The sequence below is a fragment of the Carettochelys insculpta genome, chromosome 4, assembly GCF_033958435.1.
Source record: "Carettochelys insculpta isolate YL-2023 chromosome 4, ASM3395843v1, whole genome shotgun sequence".
In the NCBI taxonomy this organism is placed as follows: domain Eukaryota; kingdom Metazoa; phylum Chordata; order Testudines; family Carettochelyidae; genus Carettochelys; species Carettochelys insculpta.
Window position 1 is genome coordinate 59592692 of NC_134140.1, and position 15221 is coordinate 59607912.

Genomic DNA, 15221 nt, shown 5'->3' on the forward strand with positions numbered 1-15221 from the left:
TTTACTTGGGGATCACACATCAGAATCACAGAGTTGGAAAACTCCAGTGTTGGTGGGCACAGCAGGGGACATTGACCCACTCATTCAGGCCCCCAGCCAGTCCATCTCATACCATCACACATTTGCCCAGCCTCATCATCTTAGTACAATGCCGCATAACAACATTCAAGAGAGAAAACAATAACTCACAGGAACAGAGAGAAATGGCAAAACAAGCTGGTTTATATTCATATGCTGACAGAGAAATTAGCCAAACCATGGTTACTTTAGAAAGCAGGAAGCATTGTATTGAAACATTTTTCTGTGGGTCCAATTACATAAATAGTTGTTACCTGCAGCAGGGCCTACCAAATGGTTTCTGAGCATCAAACAACACTGTATGTTTATGGACATACACTATGGAATATAACAGATACGAAACTAACAATCTTCTTTAGAAATGTAACAGTTGTCTATATAAATTGTTCTAAAATGTGTGTGGTTTAATGAGTTCTAAAGGCTTTTATGTTTTAAGCATCCCATAGAATTTCACAGCATGGATATAATCCCCTGAAATTCTATAGTAGGGTTTAAAAGCCTACAGAAAAGTTACCATTTTGTACTGCAGGCCAGAGGACTTTTCCCTAAGTCTTTCACCCTGTGGGGTGAGTGGTGATGTTTTTGAGCAATATTCTCTGAGAAACAGATGGCTATGGGATATATACAGTATGCCCAGCAGAAAACTAACAGTTTTTGGCATGTTACCTATTTTTTTCCATTGGTCATGTTGCAGGGTTAGTAGTGCATCCGCTAACATATTTTACCAGTGTCACCTGCTGCTAGACACTACCAGTGAAATCCTGTCCCCATTGAAACTATTGGGAATTCTGCCAGCGACTTCAGTAGTGCCAGCATTTCACTCATAGATCAGGATTGCTATTTTTCAATTATTTATAGTCTTCACAGCAGGCATCTTGGTGGAGTTAATATGCCAAAGAACTTAAGCAGGTGCTTAACTGTAAGCATATGAGTAGTCCGAATGAAAAAACCCTAAATTAAAGATGGGGACGAGGTAATCCTTAATCTCATAGGATTCTATAGGAATGTAATAGGGTTCTATAGAATTTATTCCAAATACAATAAAATATGAGATTTTTTTAACCATGTTGTAGAATTCCTCAATAGATTCTCTTTTAAATTTTACAGAGCTGTTAACATTAAAAGTATAATTTTCTATTCATTTCTGTAATATTTTTCCATAAGGTGACTTATCTAGAAAGAGTGGGGGGTGCGGGGAGGGAAGAGCCAGGACACATGGACACAGAAAAGTGGAAAAGCAGAAGCGATTGCTTAACACTACTGTGTATATTCCACATAGTTTTTGCATTCTGGATTACGTGACCTTCCAGCATTTGATTTTTGTTAGGGTAGCATGTGACCCATCTTTGCTTGGCAGTGGATCTTGGAAATTTATTAACAGTTCTGATCAGGAAAAATTTGGAATGCTCGAACAGTCATGGAGGTGCAAGGCCAGATTTGGTATGCTTGGTGATGGGAAGTGCAGTTTGCTTTCTGAGCTATAACAAAGACTGATCCAAACAGCCATTCACATAAAAACCAAGTATCATCTAGCTAACAAGGAGGACTGCACTCATAAGAATCGGACAATTCTGTGACATGAATTTTGGTTATAAAAAGATATGGAAATATGAGTGAGGAGATGTTTAAGCTATGTGGAAAGGTCAGGGTTCAAGAAAAACTAATCTAAAAAGTTACCAGTAAAGAAAAAGAAAGCAGAAAAGACCTTTGTTGTGAATAATCATCAATCATCTATTGCTTTCTCTATGAGGATGCAAGAAATAACAAAGCTAAAATGCAGGCAGGGTTTATCTGAGTGGAAACGCAGAAGCGAAAGAATCTCCACTAACAGGCTTCCTAATTGCTATCTGTATTATAACATCAATGTTCTAAGCACTTGGTTTTTATGGAACATTTGCTCCCTCCTAATCACTACACAAAAAGAGGTCTGTTTCAGGGATGAGCGAACAAACAGTTTATTAATTAAGCAGTTTCTGTTCTCCCGGGCTTTATCCCTGGGCGAAATCTTGTTTATCCTTTAAATAATTTTCTGCTGAATAAAGTATAGCAAGTTGTACAGCATCTGAAGTGAAACGTATGAACCTCTGTAGCCACTAATTCACTTTGGAGCACTGGTATTCCAGTGAACCACGGTGCTTCAGAACGTTTCTATTACATTTTAAATTGGGTCAGAAACGCAGCAGTAAAAGGGTTAATGCCTTGCTACTTGACTGCTTTTTGTTTTAAAAGGGTTAAGGTTCTCTCTCTTCTTTTCTCAGTGAGTTATGATGTAGAGTGTAATTAGTAATCCTGTAGCTGCCATAAGAACATAAGAATGGCCATAGTGGGTCAGACCAAAGGTCCATCCAGCCCAGTATCCCGTCTGCCGACAGTCCAGGTTTGTTTCAAATGAAGTATAGAGGCATCTCTTTTAAATGTGAAAAAAAGAAATAAAACAAAACATCATTTTCCATTTAAACAAGATATTTTCCAGACTTTTGTGCAGGTCTGGCAAGTTTTCAAAACGCTGTGTTTTGACAGTCAACGTCCAACTGTTAAATCAATATTTAGAAATGCAGGTTAGAAATGGCAGAGGTTCAAGTTTTTGTGTCAAAGAAAGAAACAGAATGGCACATACATCATTATGAAAGACATCTGCATTCCTGCCTGAATCCCAGAAGGGTAGTATTTTAAACCAGCAAATCAGTGCTATGCAATGGTGCAACTGAAATGTCTGAAATTAGAGCTGAGCATACAATGCAACATTTCAGTTGAGTTTTAAAACAAATTCACTTTACCTAGTTTGGCACACTTCCTATGTTTACTTACCAGCAGCAATGATCATTGACAGTGAATTTTAAGTAATTATTATTGAATGTACACAGCAAGCACATTTCAATTTTTGTAGCAAGTGTTCACACCAGAAGCCTGATTTTGAACAAACATTCAAAGAGGGAATAAAAGCATATCATGAGACTTGGTTGTCTAATCTAAGCAGGCCACATTTGAAATAGTTACTACCATCAATGAACTGCTCACGTGCAGACCAAGAAGTACCAGAAATTATTTCTGTCTGTAACAACCATGTCATGAGGACCCCATGACAATTTAGAAATAGCAAATTAATGTACAACCAGCCCAAAGAGGTTAACAAACAAAATTCAGGAAGTAATTCTGAAAAGCTACATTCAAGACTATTTGAAGACCATATGTGAACAGAAAGAAAGGGTAAATTAATCAAATTGGTATTTTGTGTATAATTAGTCACCCTGCTTGAAACACTTAGTGGTAACTCTGACCCAAATAATGAGCTTGTGTGGATTTATAGTTCTAGATGGCCCATAAGAGAGAGAGTCAATTCTGTTCTGGGTTTGGATTTTCCTAAATTCAAGGGGCAGAGGAGAAATTGGACCTGAACTTCCAGTTCAGGCCCGTTGTTGTACATTAAACATCACATGCACAAACGTAAGGAAATGCCATGCTCCATCGTGATATTTGAGATCAGGGGCAGCCCAGTGCTTTTTTGCCAGTAACTCTGGAATTCATTCAGCCCCTTGGTGAAGTGGAATTCATAGTCATCAGCCATCAGTGCATGAGACGAGGGGCCCTTGTTTGCACAAGCATTTGCAGACAGTTGGGTTAGATAGGTATTGGGGGGGGCCTTGTAGTGATGTGTTTGTACAGATCATGATGGGGGCTGCCCATTTTGCTCTCAGTTATATAAAGGCCAACTTCCTCTTTGCTCAGGGGGCACTCACCCCTCCTCTACCCCAGCCTGCCCCATTCCATTCTTTCCCCCAAGGCTCCACCTCTGCTCTGCCCCCTCACCTGAGCACGCCCCATCCAGTGGTGTGCAGGAGGTGCTTGGAGGGAGAGGAGGCATTGGTCAGCGGCGTACTGGCAGGTGGGAGGTGCTGAGGGGAAAGAGACAAGCTCGGCTGTCAAGTGCTAAAATAATCCGATATTTTTTCCCTCTATTTGCTCCAGCTCTGCAGTCCCAGATTCACCTCAGTTACACGTAGCATTCAGTGTTGTAACTGCTAGGAAAGGATGTTTAATGGCTGCAGAAGGGGCCCAATATTTATGTTTTAAATAAATCCAGTTACAGGAAGAATAGAAAAAAAATGAAGAAGTTCTAATAAAGCTAAATGGATTCAGCCCTTGTCTCAGAAGCATACGGACTGCTGAGCCAAACTTTTGATTAGGTCAGTAGCCTTAAAACAACCCACAGGACCAAACCTCTGCAGTGACTTACTACAACATGTGAGCAAATAACTAATTTTTTTGGTTCACTGGCAATTTCCAAGAACTGGGGAAAGAACAAAAAAGGTGCGCTTAGATTTTGAGCACTTTTAGCTATTTTTGAATATTTTACATTAAATTATGGGAAATTGTGTACAACAATTGTTTTGAACTAAAAAAACTGTTTCATTTACGAAACGTCTAACTAAGATGTTTCAGTGGAGGCGGTGGAGAGAAAGAGGAGGAAGGCTCAAGAGGATTCATGTGGCAAAAGTAACAGGAACTTGTAAAACATTTTGGCATCACTCATGCATTGTTTGCTGAAAAAAATGTTTCACTCAAAAATTTTTGTTCCACCTTTACTGACAACCTATATTGCTTGCTGCAGGTCTCAGGACTGCTGCTATAAAATAGATTGAATCTACAGCCAGTCACATCAGTTATGCCATTCATCAGTTCTAAATAAATATACCGTAAGACATACGACCACACCCTCATACATGCATTTGCTTGATGGCCGTACATTCTTCTCACCTGGGTCAGTAAAATGTTTGTAGTTCTGTGGGATAAACTACAGTGATGAGTGCATCAGAACTCATGTAGATTAAAACCAACAATTTTGAGAACAGTTGTTTAAAACTAGAAGTCTAAATTTGCCTGATTTCTGTAACTTGAGCCCTAACTGGTACCGAGTTCAGTGGGAACTGCGACAGACTGGGCACCTCTCAGCTTTTTTATGATGGCTTTTAAATAAGGATTTAGGAGCTTAACTTTCAGCAACCACTTTCGGAACTCTTGGCCTGAGTAGACAGATCACAATAAAGTATTAAATACAATAAAATGATCTTGAAGTGAGATAATAGAATCATAGGACTGGAAGACTCCTCAAGAAGTTATCTAGTTCAGACCACTACACTTATGGCAGGTCTAAGTATTATCTTGACCATCCCTGACAGGCGTTTACCTAACTTGCTCTTAAAAATCTCCAGTCCACAACCATCCAGGGCAAGTTATTTCAGTACATAATGACCCTGACTGGAAGTTTTTCTTCATGTCCAACTTAAACCACCCTTGCTGCAGTTTAAGCCCATTGTCCTTCTTGTCCTATCATCAGAGGTTAAAGAGAACGATTTTTCTCCTTCCTCCTTGTAACAAGCTTTCATGTACTTATATGTGGTCCTTAAGTTACACCTTGCCTAAGTACTTACATCTGCAGCAACGGAGGTGCATCAGTGTGTCAATGTAGCCTGCTTTATTTGTACCGTTTTTATTTTTTTGTTGCAACACCAGCTTTTAGAGTTGGGAATATGAGCACAGCCGGACAGAGACACAGAAGACCAAAACATAGATTTTTCTGAGAGTCCTGTTAAGTAAATGTGGTTGTGGCCCCTGGAGGGGCTATACTGAGAATGTTCAGTCAGGGTAAATTGCAAAAAATAAAGCAAATGATCCCCAAAACAGGGGAGGGGGTGTTATTCTATAATTAAATGTCATGGAGCCAGTAACAAAACATCTTCTGTAATACCTTACTGGTCACCAAGAAGCCAAAATGCAGTTCCCTTTAGGCAATCCAGCCTGTGGCTCCCAGCCAGATAGCCAACTCTAATATAGTAAGACTTACTGAAAACCTTGTTCACCATATACAAAGTCTGATCAGTCCCAAGATAGCATTAGCAACCAGATCAATGGTTATTTCAGATCTCACCCAAAAATATGCTTACAGCCAATCCTTACTGACTAAATCTGAGTTATTTAGAAGGAAAAAAAAAGAATAACTGTGGTTAAAAGTATCAGAGAGGTAGCCATGTTAGTCTGTAGCTTCGAGAACAACAAAAAGTCTTGTGGCACCTTATAGACTAACAGATATTTTGGAGCATAAGCTTTCATGGGCAAAGACTTGCTTCATCAGATGCATGGGGGGGTGTTTCAGAGGGGTATTTAAAGAGTGGGGTCCCAGTAAGAGGGAGGGCCAGAGCTGACAGGGTCTATTCAGCAAGGTGGAAATGGCCCAGTATCAACAGTACTTACAAAAGAGGAAAAAACAAGTCAGATCAGACAGGGGGATGTGAGCCATTGTCAGCGTCTAATGGGGAGCTATCAACACCCAAAGCAGAGAAACTGTCTTTGTAAGCTGCAAGCCACTCCCAGTCTCTGTTGAATCTATGGTTAATGGAGTCAAATTTGCAAATAAATTGCAGCTCAGAGAATGGGTGTTGGACCCCACTCTTTAAATACCCCTCTGAAACCACCCCCTCACTCATGCATCTGATGAAGCGGGTCTTTGCCCATGAAAGCTTATGCTCCAAAATATCTGTTAGTCTATAAGGTGCCACAAGACTTTTTGTTGTTCTCTGTAGTTAAAAGATCATAAAACATACAGATACAAATAAAGTTCTTAGGTCACTTTCTAGCAGAGATGGCAAAGACTGCTTTGCAAAAATGCATAAATGCAGAAGTTCAAAGTGCGCAAAAGGCAGTCCTTGCGCAGACTTTATTAAAATTCTTCTGTAAGAAAATTAATTAAGAGCAGACCTGGAGACCTCAGTCTTTCCACTTAAACTTTCCCTAACAAAGTTTAAGCAGATCTCAGATAAAACAGGACCTCAGATATAACTGAAGCAAGTTGTGGTCACAGCAAGGTGTCCTTGGCTAAAGAATAGGTAATGCATATTATTGCTTGGAAACTAAGGGTCATTTCCTAGCCTACTCCAGTAACTAGGTGCATTCATTAGCATAAAGCAATTAACCCATTCGTTTCTAGGTAGTCTACCACAAATTTCAGTGAAGACAATATTATTACACCACACATCCCATCTAAATTATAATGTACCCCTTTGATCTTTGAATCAATAGAATACAGTAATGAAACCATATAGACAAGTAAAGAAGTTTAGAACCTATTGCATACTTAGGCACATACAAGTTATAGATAAATACGAGCAGCTACAAGGAGGATAGGTTGAACCTCTAAAATCCATGCCTTTCTGGTTGGGTGATGGCCATGATCCAGCACAACCATGGACATTGCTGGACCAGAGAACCCTGGCGCTCTGTGAGAGGGGGCTGGGAAACGGGAGCAGCTGCCCATGACTGGGGCTGGAGAGAGGCAGCCCGTGGTAGGGGCCGCCACAGGTGGGGCCAGAGAGCAACGACCCATGGAATGGTCACGGGCTGGAGACTGGCAGTCCATGATGGGGCCAGAGAGCAGCAGCCTACACAGGGGCTGAGGAGACCTGGGCAGGGCAGGCCAGGGAGCAGGAGCCAGGGCTGGGAAGTGGCCAGACAGTGGGAGGGGAACTTGGGAGCAGGGCTGGCGGCCAGCAGAGGATTAACCTCCCTGCCTGGGTCCTGAGGGTGGCAGACTTGGGGGGCAGAATCTGTATCTAGTCTTAGTTCTCTAACAGTACAGGACTACATTTCAAGAACTCTGGTTTATTTAATATGGCTTTGCTAACTATGTGTCTTTATCTTTTGAGTACTCTAATATGTCCTTAAATTTTTGGTCATGTTGCTTAACCCTCACTGGCTCAGCATCTCAGTAACATAAACAGAGCTGTGCAGCCTTATTTCTTCCTACAACAGACTCCAGTTTCTAACAGTCCTTAAGGAATAGCTCTTTAATCCCAAGGATTAGCAAAGTGGCCCAAATTTTACCGATTTCAAAGTGCTGCTAACATCAGGTTAGGGCAGGGAAAAAAATCTGTCTTATTTACTTAGTCATAGGATAGGTACAAAAGGGAATGCATTTTGCTAGGAAAGGCTGCCGGTTAAATATGAGAGTTAATTGATGAAAAGTGTTTTGATGAAAATGAGATTTCATAGTTCAATTTCAGTTTCACAGAATAAAATATATTTGATGAAGATTATTTTTATGTTAGGTGTTGTGTATAACTGGAGCATCTTCTTTATGAATAATAATCTAGACCTCTGTTACACTGGCTGCTCGGGAACAAAGAAAGGCGATTGCATTATTGAGCATTATTACAAAAGGAGCCAACCTGGTGATCTTCATGGCAAAGACCTGCCACACAGGAATCAGAGTTTATCACAGGGAAGGTCAAATCAACATGGAACTTTTTGAATGGAAAAAAAAATAGATAAAATGAATAGATTCCAGAGAATCCCAGTCAAATGCAATCCATGTGTACAAATGCTGTGCCATCTTTCACAAACTAAGAATGTGAAAAAAATGACACATGCCATTTAGGCTTTGACAACTTCAGAATCTCCAGCAGATGTGGGCAGAAGTACAACAAACATTCTCCTGCCTGTGTCCACCAGTGCTTGTAGTTTATAATGAAATCCAGACTAATAAAACGTACCCATATTTGTCTTTTTAGGCTGTGAGGTTGAAATCCTTGGCGTCAAACCCAGTTTTTGTCAACCATATTTCAGCATCCCAACAGACATTAATTTCTCTGATGCTGTCAGTGATGCACTTGAGTCACTGAGGTAAGCAACTAAAATTAGTTGGCATGGTATTTCTTCTCTCAAGCATTAGCATTTGAGCAACAATGGTTTTGCCTGAAGGAACTTTCTTGGAGATAATGGCCAGTTTGAAGGACCTGATGAAACCAAGGCTGTTTTTGCTATTTTAACATGGACAAAGAAAAATACGTATTCTTGTTGGCTTTCTTCCTGCTGATGATATTACATGCATGTACCATCTTGGTGAACTCTTTTCCATATATTGGCTATTTGTGGCGAAATGAGGCTCAATCCATTTATAAATCAGATGGCTAGAATTAACCCATTTAGCCACAAAAGGACTTTTAATAATTTAAGACCAACCAGAGCCATTGAGCATTCAGCTTTTTTGAGATTTAAAATCAGGTCATTTATTTAGAAGCTTAATGTTAGATTCCATATGCAAACTTTCCATGCACAGATGGGCCCAGCCTATACAATTCAGGTCTGGATTTGAGCAACCTCAAATAGATGCTTGTTCAGATCCAGCCATTTGCCAACCAGATGTTATTCAGGAGAAGTCCTACTTAGCTTTTAAAACCAGGTAAGATTTGAGGTATTCAAGACCAACACAGTCCCATTATCCAGGCCACACAATACATGCCTCTTCATTAGCAACTTTTTGTTCTGATTATAATTCAGTCATTTCCAGGAGACACTTAACTCTATTAAAATTTCACTATTATATCATTTGAATTTGTTGTATTGTTACATTTCAGATGTTGTAGACTGCTGTACATGTGAGAACCTGAAAACTCTAGGATGATTATTGTTGCAGAAAATAGGCTTTGAACAGTGTTCATCCGAAGTATAAACTTCCAGTTCTTAAGGGTCTGTATATATTTGCAATTGTATATAAAACTCAAGGGACCTCAGTTTAATGAAAATTACCTTTCAGATCACTTGAAACCATGGGCAGTGGCTATAATAGGCCAGAGCCTCCCTGGTACAGCTGGGAATGGGCTTCCATAGTCTGCCAGAAATTTTTGCATATTTAATATTATCCCTGCATGTTCCAAGACAGTTGAGGAGGCCGTGTCTGCTATTCATTTTCCCAGACCCCTTGAACTCCCCAGAGAGATTACTAATGAACCTGGTAAGCTGAGTAGCCAACACGATCTCCTCAGAGGCCCCAGGACCTGCAGGGAGCATATACAAGCAGAAGCCCAGCTTTCTCTGCAAGCTACCGCTGCTCCAGTCTCCAGCCCTCCATCTCCAAACCCACCTCTGGAGATCCCTGCCGCTGCTTGCCACTGCCAGTTCCTCCTCTCCTCCCCAGGCAGCCCCCTCTCACTCCATCAGCATCCCCTTGTTGCTGGGTTCCTTCTTCCTTTCTTCATCCTCCACTCCCTGCTTGTCCCACCTGCCTATCCACTTGCCATTCAGTGTCTTCTCTACTCCTGCCTGTCTCCCCACGCAACCCACCTTCTACTCACCATCATCTTCCTCTCCCTGCTCAGTCCTCCCCTCACTTTGCTTCATGGGTTTCATCCTCTCCCTCCACTGCTCATCATGCCTGTCCAGCCAGTGCTTGTCAGGGTCTTCCTCTTCAGTCTTCTCCCTCCCCCGGCCCCAACCTTGCCCAGTCTCTCCCTGTTCATCTCACCCTACTTACTATGTGAGAAGGGGTGAGAGGAGGGACACGCAAAGAGCAGGGAAGCGCAAAGCTGGGGGTGGAGTGTGGTCAGGGCTGCAGGCAGAAAAGGGAGCCAGCCTCCATGAGTGGAAGCTCCACCTGCTTCTCATGTCTGAAGTCTAGAATCTCACACTTTAGAAGGAATTTAGAAAGGGAAGGAAAACAAACCCCTCCCATTCTGCAATTACAGATTTCAAGCTATACGAATTTCTTGTTTCTAGGCCAGATTTCTTTAAACAGTCTTCAGTGAGGACCAAAGTCTGGTTATGCAAACCATTAATAGGGCTTATGCAGCTAAACAGTCCCCTTAAAATCAAAAGGTATTACTTGCATGTGTAAACATTACTTGCTCGAGTAAACTGTTGGCACTCACATCTCCCCAGGAGTCAGTCTTTAGTCCACATTCAAAATTTTAAACTTAACCAGCTTTGAGTGGCAGGTAGTCAAATTAAGCATCCTGGTATGTTGTGCCATTCTGGTGTCCTGAGTATTACTCCAACACAGCCAAGGAATCAATCCAATAACTCAGTACAGTGTTTCTTCTTACCTATGAAGTTTATGAGGTGACTGGATACCTGATGTTAAATGATTCCCCTGTTTGTAGGTGATTTTTGGTCGCATGGATGGAGGGGAGGGATGGATGTGAAGAAATTCATTTGTTGGACTTTACTTGCAGCATTCAGCTTATTGAGTGATAAGAAAGAACTGAATATGGTCATTGAAAACCAAGTTGTAGGGATAGTGTACTGGGGTGAGAATAGGCCTGTTTGCTGCTTCCTGGTTCATTTCTGTGAGGCAAGCAGCAAGAGGTTTTGGACAGAGTCTAATCTTGGATTTGCTGATTTAGATTATTAGAGGTTTAATGAAGTAATGACTGAGCTAAGAAAGATCTGGTCCCTCAAGCTGTTCTACTGGAAAGTTGAAGTCCACCAAAAACATTTCCATTGCTAATTCACACAGACATACAAAGCTGTTTCGCAGTTCACAAAAGGAGAGAGCTGGCAATTCCAATTAACAGAGGAAACTGGTGATACTGTAATGTAATAAAACACCACCTGCAACCCTCTGAGGAGCCAAATCCCTGAAGGTATATCCAGAACTGGAGAGCTACCACCACTTCTAACTTCCTATTTCCATGTCAAGAAGTTCCTCTCCAATTTCCTCTAACTTCGCCAGGAGAGACTGAATTCCATTTCTTTAAATTCAGATCCTTGTAATTGCTACTTACTTGCATACACACAGCAAGGGAAGAGTGAGGGAGGGAAGAAGGGATTGACTGAGAATAAAATCAGTCATAAGCATTAATATGGTAGCTACTTAGAGAAGAGGGGATATGGAAGGAAGAGGAAAGCAAGGAGAGAAGATGGGATTAAAATTTTTATAATAGCTGCCCTCTATTTCTCATGCTGTCTCATTTTTTTTTCTATCCCCGTCATCCATTTCCACTACTTTAAGAAACACTGGGTTGTTTTATAGTGCTGTTGTGCTCGATGTAAGGCTGGCAATATTACTTTGGAAATAGAGTTATTTTAGAAGTGTAAATTTGTACCCTAAATTTCAGTATAAAAGACACTTCCATTAGTCATTTTCCATTATTACTTTGCTTGGCCAGAGGCGCTTCTGATTCATGGTGCTGAAGAGGGCAGATAAATAGATCTATTCTCCATTATAAAGTGCTTCCTTTCCACACACTAAATGCATTTTAAACCAACTTACCTCGGGCTGAACTACCTATATGTGGGAAAACAGTCCATTGCAAGATTGTTCTTCCACATAAAGACAAGAATACTATGTGTTACACTCTAGGTTGTCACTCCCTTGCTTAATATTTGGAGTTGCAGTTAGAAAGACCTAACATTTAAATCTCCCAGATGTGCACTTGAACTATAAGGCAGTTATTAGAAGTTAATGGATTGGGCCCCCTCATACTAACGTTATTTGCAAAATCTGAGCTGACTTCAGGAGACAGGATCTTTTATGAGTGCTGGCATGGTGCAGGGATAAGTCATGAGCCACGAAACAAACTCCTGAGTGTAATCTTGACTCCACGGAAGGAAATTTTTTTTAAACATGGGCTTCAGCAGGGACAACACTTTACATCTGGAGTGTCCAGTGACTTGCTAGGATCCCAGCACAACTTCTGATGATATCAAAGGAAAGATTATTTCAGGAAGAGTTCGCATTTCTTTGAATCAGGCCCTTGAAAGTCACTAAAGTCAATATTTTCAACGCTGCATGCCCAAATCTAAGTTCCTGTGTCTATATTTAGAAGCTAAATTTTAAACATACACATTTGAAAAGTTCAGCCAAAATCTGTCTCATTTCCCCCATCCATAAAATGGTTTCATGTAGATGAAGTGCTTTGAAAAGGCAAAGCATTTCTTGATTATACCATATACCCTGTTCTCTTCAGCATTCTTCATGTCAAAAACGATAGCTAATAAGAACTCAAGCTTGTAAAGTTCTGTCCTTTCTGGCCTGGATTCCTGCAAACCTCTTATGCGTATGCATAACCTGAGGCGTGTGGCTTGTTTCATTTATTCTACAGGATTGAGCCCTTACTAAGAGATTTCACACTTCGGTCTAAATATGTCTGTTCATCTCATACAATCAAGAGTAAGGTACTTAGATTTTTATACAGCTTTTATATAGAACTAAATGATGATTTAGGAATGGGTGAGCAGGGAAGACACACCTCACATAAATGTATCTGAAGGCTGCAGACATCAAAGAGGAAGAGACCTATGGCAAGAGCAGTTCAAAAGGCACATGTATAGTAGAAGGAACCAGATACATTTAAGAAAAAATGATTTAGACTGAATAGTGGAGACATATTGTTATCAGTGAGACCCATTTCACTCTGGGTTAACAGCTGGATGAAATAGGGGGACCCTAAACGCAAACACTTTAAATTAGAATAGACAAGAATGAGAAGATGTTTTGTACTGAGTAAGTAACACATAGGCTAGATTGCCTGACATAGCGCCTCTCACCTTCTTCCATGTGAGGGCCTCATTTACTGCCATCTCTCTCTCCCATCCAGCTAAGGTCATCTCTCTCACTGAGCAACATTCGAAGGTTTAGGCAGCCACAACTGACAGACACCTGTTTACAACGCACAAGTCGAGAATCCTTTACCTAACACACACTTCCCATCTCTAACTTCCATGATTCCCCCATCTGGTTTTGACAAGTGTGCTCAACAGAAGACATGAATATCTGATTATCTTGGGAGCTCTCTCCAAAACTGGCTGAAGCCAAAGAGTAAAAAGGAAAACTAACTAAAATAAATGCAGTATTAAATGGCTCTAAACAGTTAACATTCATGAAAACGGCAGTGTTTTGGACCATTATTGTAGAGTACAATTTTAGTAAAAGGAAGCCAGGTCTAAAAAACTCACAAAATCTTGTTACAAAGATCCCAGCACTGATGATGGTGTATGCTGTTGATAAAGTATCCCTAATATATATTAGGCAAGTTAAGGTTAATTCAATATTTATGTGAATAAATGGTATTGGCCCCTGAAAAAGTAACTGTACATGTTTCCACCTGACTCTTAACATGTTGCAACCCCAGAAATGGCAGTGCAGAAATGGCAGCAGTGTATTATGAACGCATTGATGTGGAAGGCCACCATTATGGTCCTTTATCTGTTCAGAGGAAGAATGCTTTGAAGGCAGTGGACACAGTATTGAACAACATGATAAAACTAATCAAGGTCAGTGATGGGACAAAAGCCTGCGTGCTTGGAGATGTTTAATTTTTCTTTCTACCTAATCCTTGTTACCACTGAAGCGCCTTTGCAACAATTTATTGGTTAGTATGCATGTGGCATTTCAAAGGTTCCCAGCCATTAGTATCTTTCTTTGCATAAATTTTCCTTCCTGCATTGAACAACTGCTTGGTAGTGAAAGGTTCCTTGTTATACTTGGTGGTTATAATTGTAATTTGCCTACTTTCTTGAACGTAACACTTAGTTGAATGAATCAGTTCAAGTGTTATAGTGTGTTCTCTTCTTTCTTTAGATAAGAAGTGCCACTAACAAGATAGTTTTGAAAGACCATGAAACAGTGCTGTTAGAAGAGGTTAAAAAAATGTCTCTGCAAGACATTATGGAGAATGTTACGTATATACGTATTCAGAGCTTAAATTCAGCAGGAGCTGTCAGTAGTGGAGCTGAACATTTTTATACCCAGAGGGCTGATGCTTCAAGCCCCAGCACTTACAAGAGGGTTCTGAAAATTGCTCCAAGGACAGGTCTACATTACCCCTGAAGATCGAGATGCTCAGGATTGATCTTCTGGGGTTCGATTTTGGGTACCTAGCAGAGACGTGCGAAATCGACCTCTTGGGTTGCAGTCAACCCCTGTACTCCTCATGAAACGTGAAGAGCAAGGGAAGTTGACGGGAGAAACTTCCTTGTCAGCTTTTCCTTGCATAGACAGCTAAGTTTATATCATTAGCTGAGTGCAGCTACGTCAATATTAGCCATGCAATTGGCGTAGCTAGAACTGCATATCTGCAGTCAACTTTCTTAGTGCAGTGAAGACATAGCCTCAGAATTTAAGTTCTGTTCACATCCCTGGTCAGCTGACATTGCATTTCTGCAATAACAGAGGTTATTGCTTTGATTGGAATTCAAGGCACGGTAATTAATTTTAATTTTAGTACACAATCTATATTGGTCTCTGGTGAGTTTAATTTTAGTACACAATCTATATTGGTCTCTGGTGGTTTGCATTGTAATATCAGGAGCCCCAGAAAGTTGTAAACCAGTGAGGGTATTGCTTTTTTTCTGAAACAGATTGTCAAATGGAA

The 15221-nt window shown here is 40.7% G+C and overlaps 1 protein-coding gene and 1 long non-coding RNA gene across 3 annotated transcripts in view; one reads left to right on the forward strand and one right to left on the reverse strand.

The window, feature by feature from the left end:
- Positions 1–15221, forward strand: part of ENPP6 (ectonucleotide pyrophosphatase/phosphodiesterase 6) — a 63585-nt gene that overhangs the window by 28092 nt on the left and 20272 nt on the right. For both annotated transcript variants that reach the window (XM_074992955.1, XM_074992956.1), the window contains exons 3-4: positions 8640–8751; positions 13980–14121. In XM_074992955.1, the coding sequence (XP_074849056.1) occupies positions 8640–8751; positions 13980–14121 (254 nt within the window). The remainder of the gene's footprint in view (positions 1–8639; positions 8752–13979; positions 14122–15221) is intronic.
- LOC142012542 (uncharacterized) overlaps positions 1–15221 on the reverse strand; it is a 62684-nt gene that overhangs the window by 2066 nt on the left and 45397 nt on the right. The gene's annotated exons all lie outside the window — the stretch shown is intronic.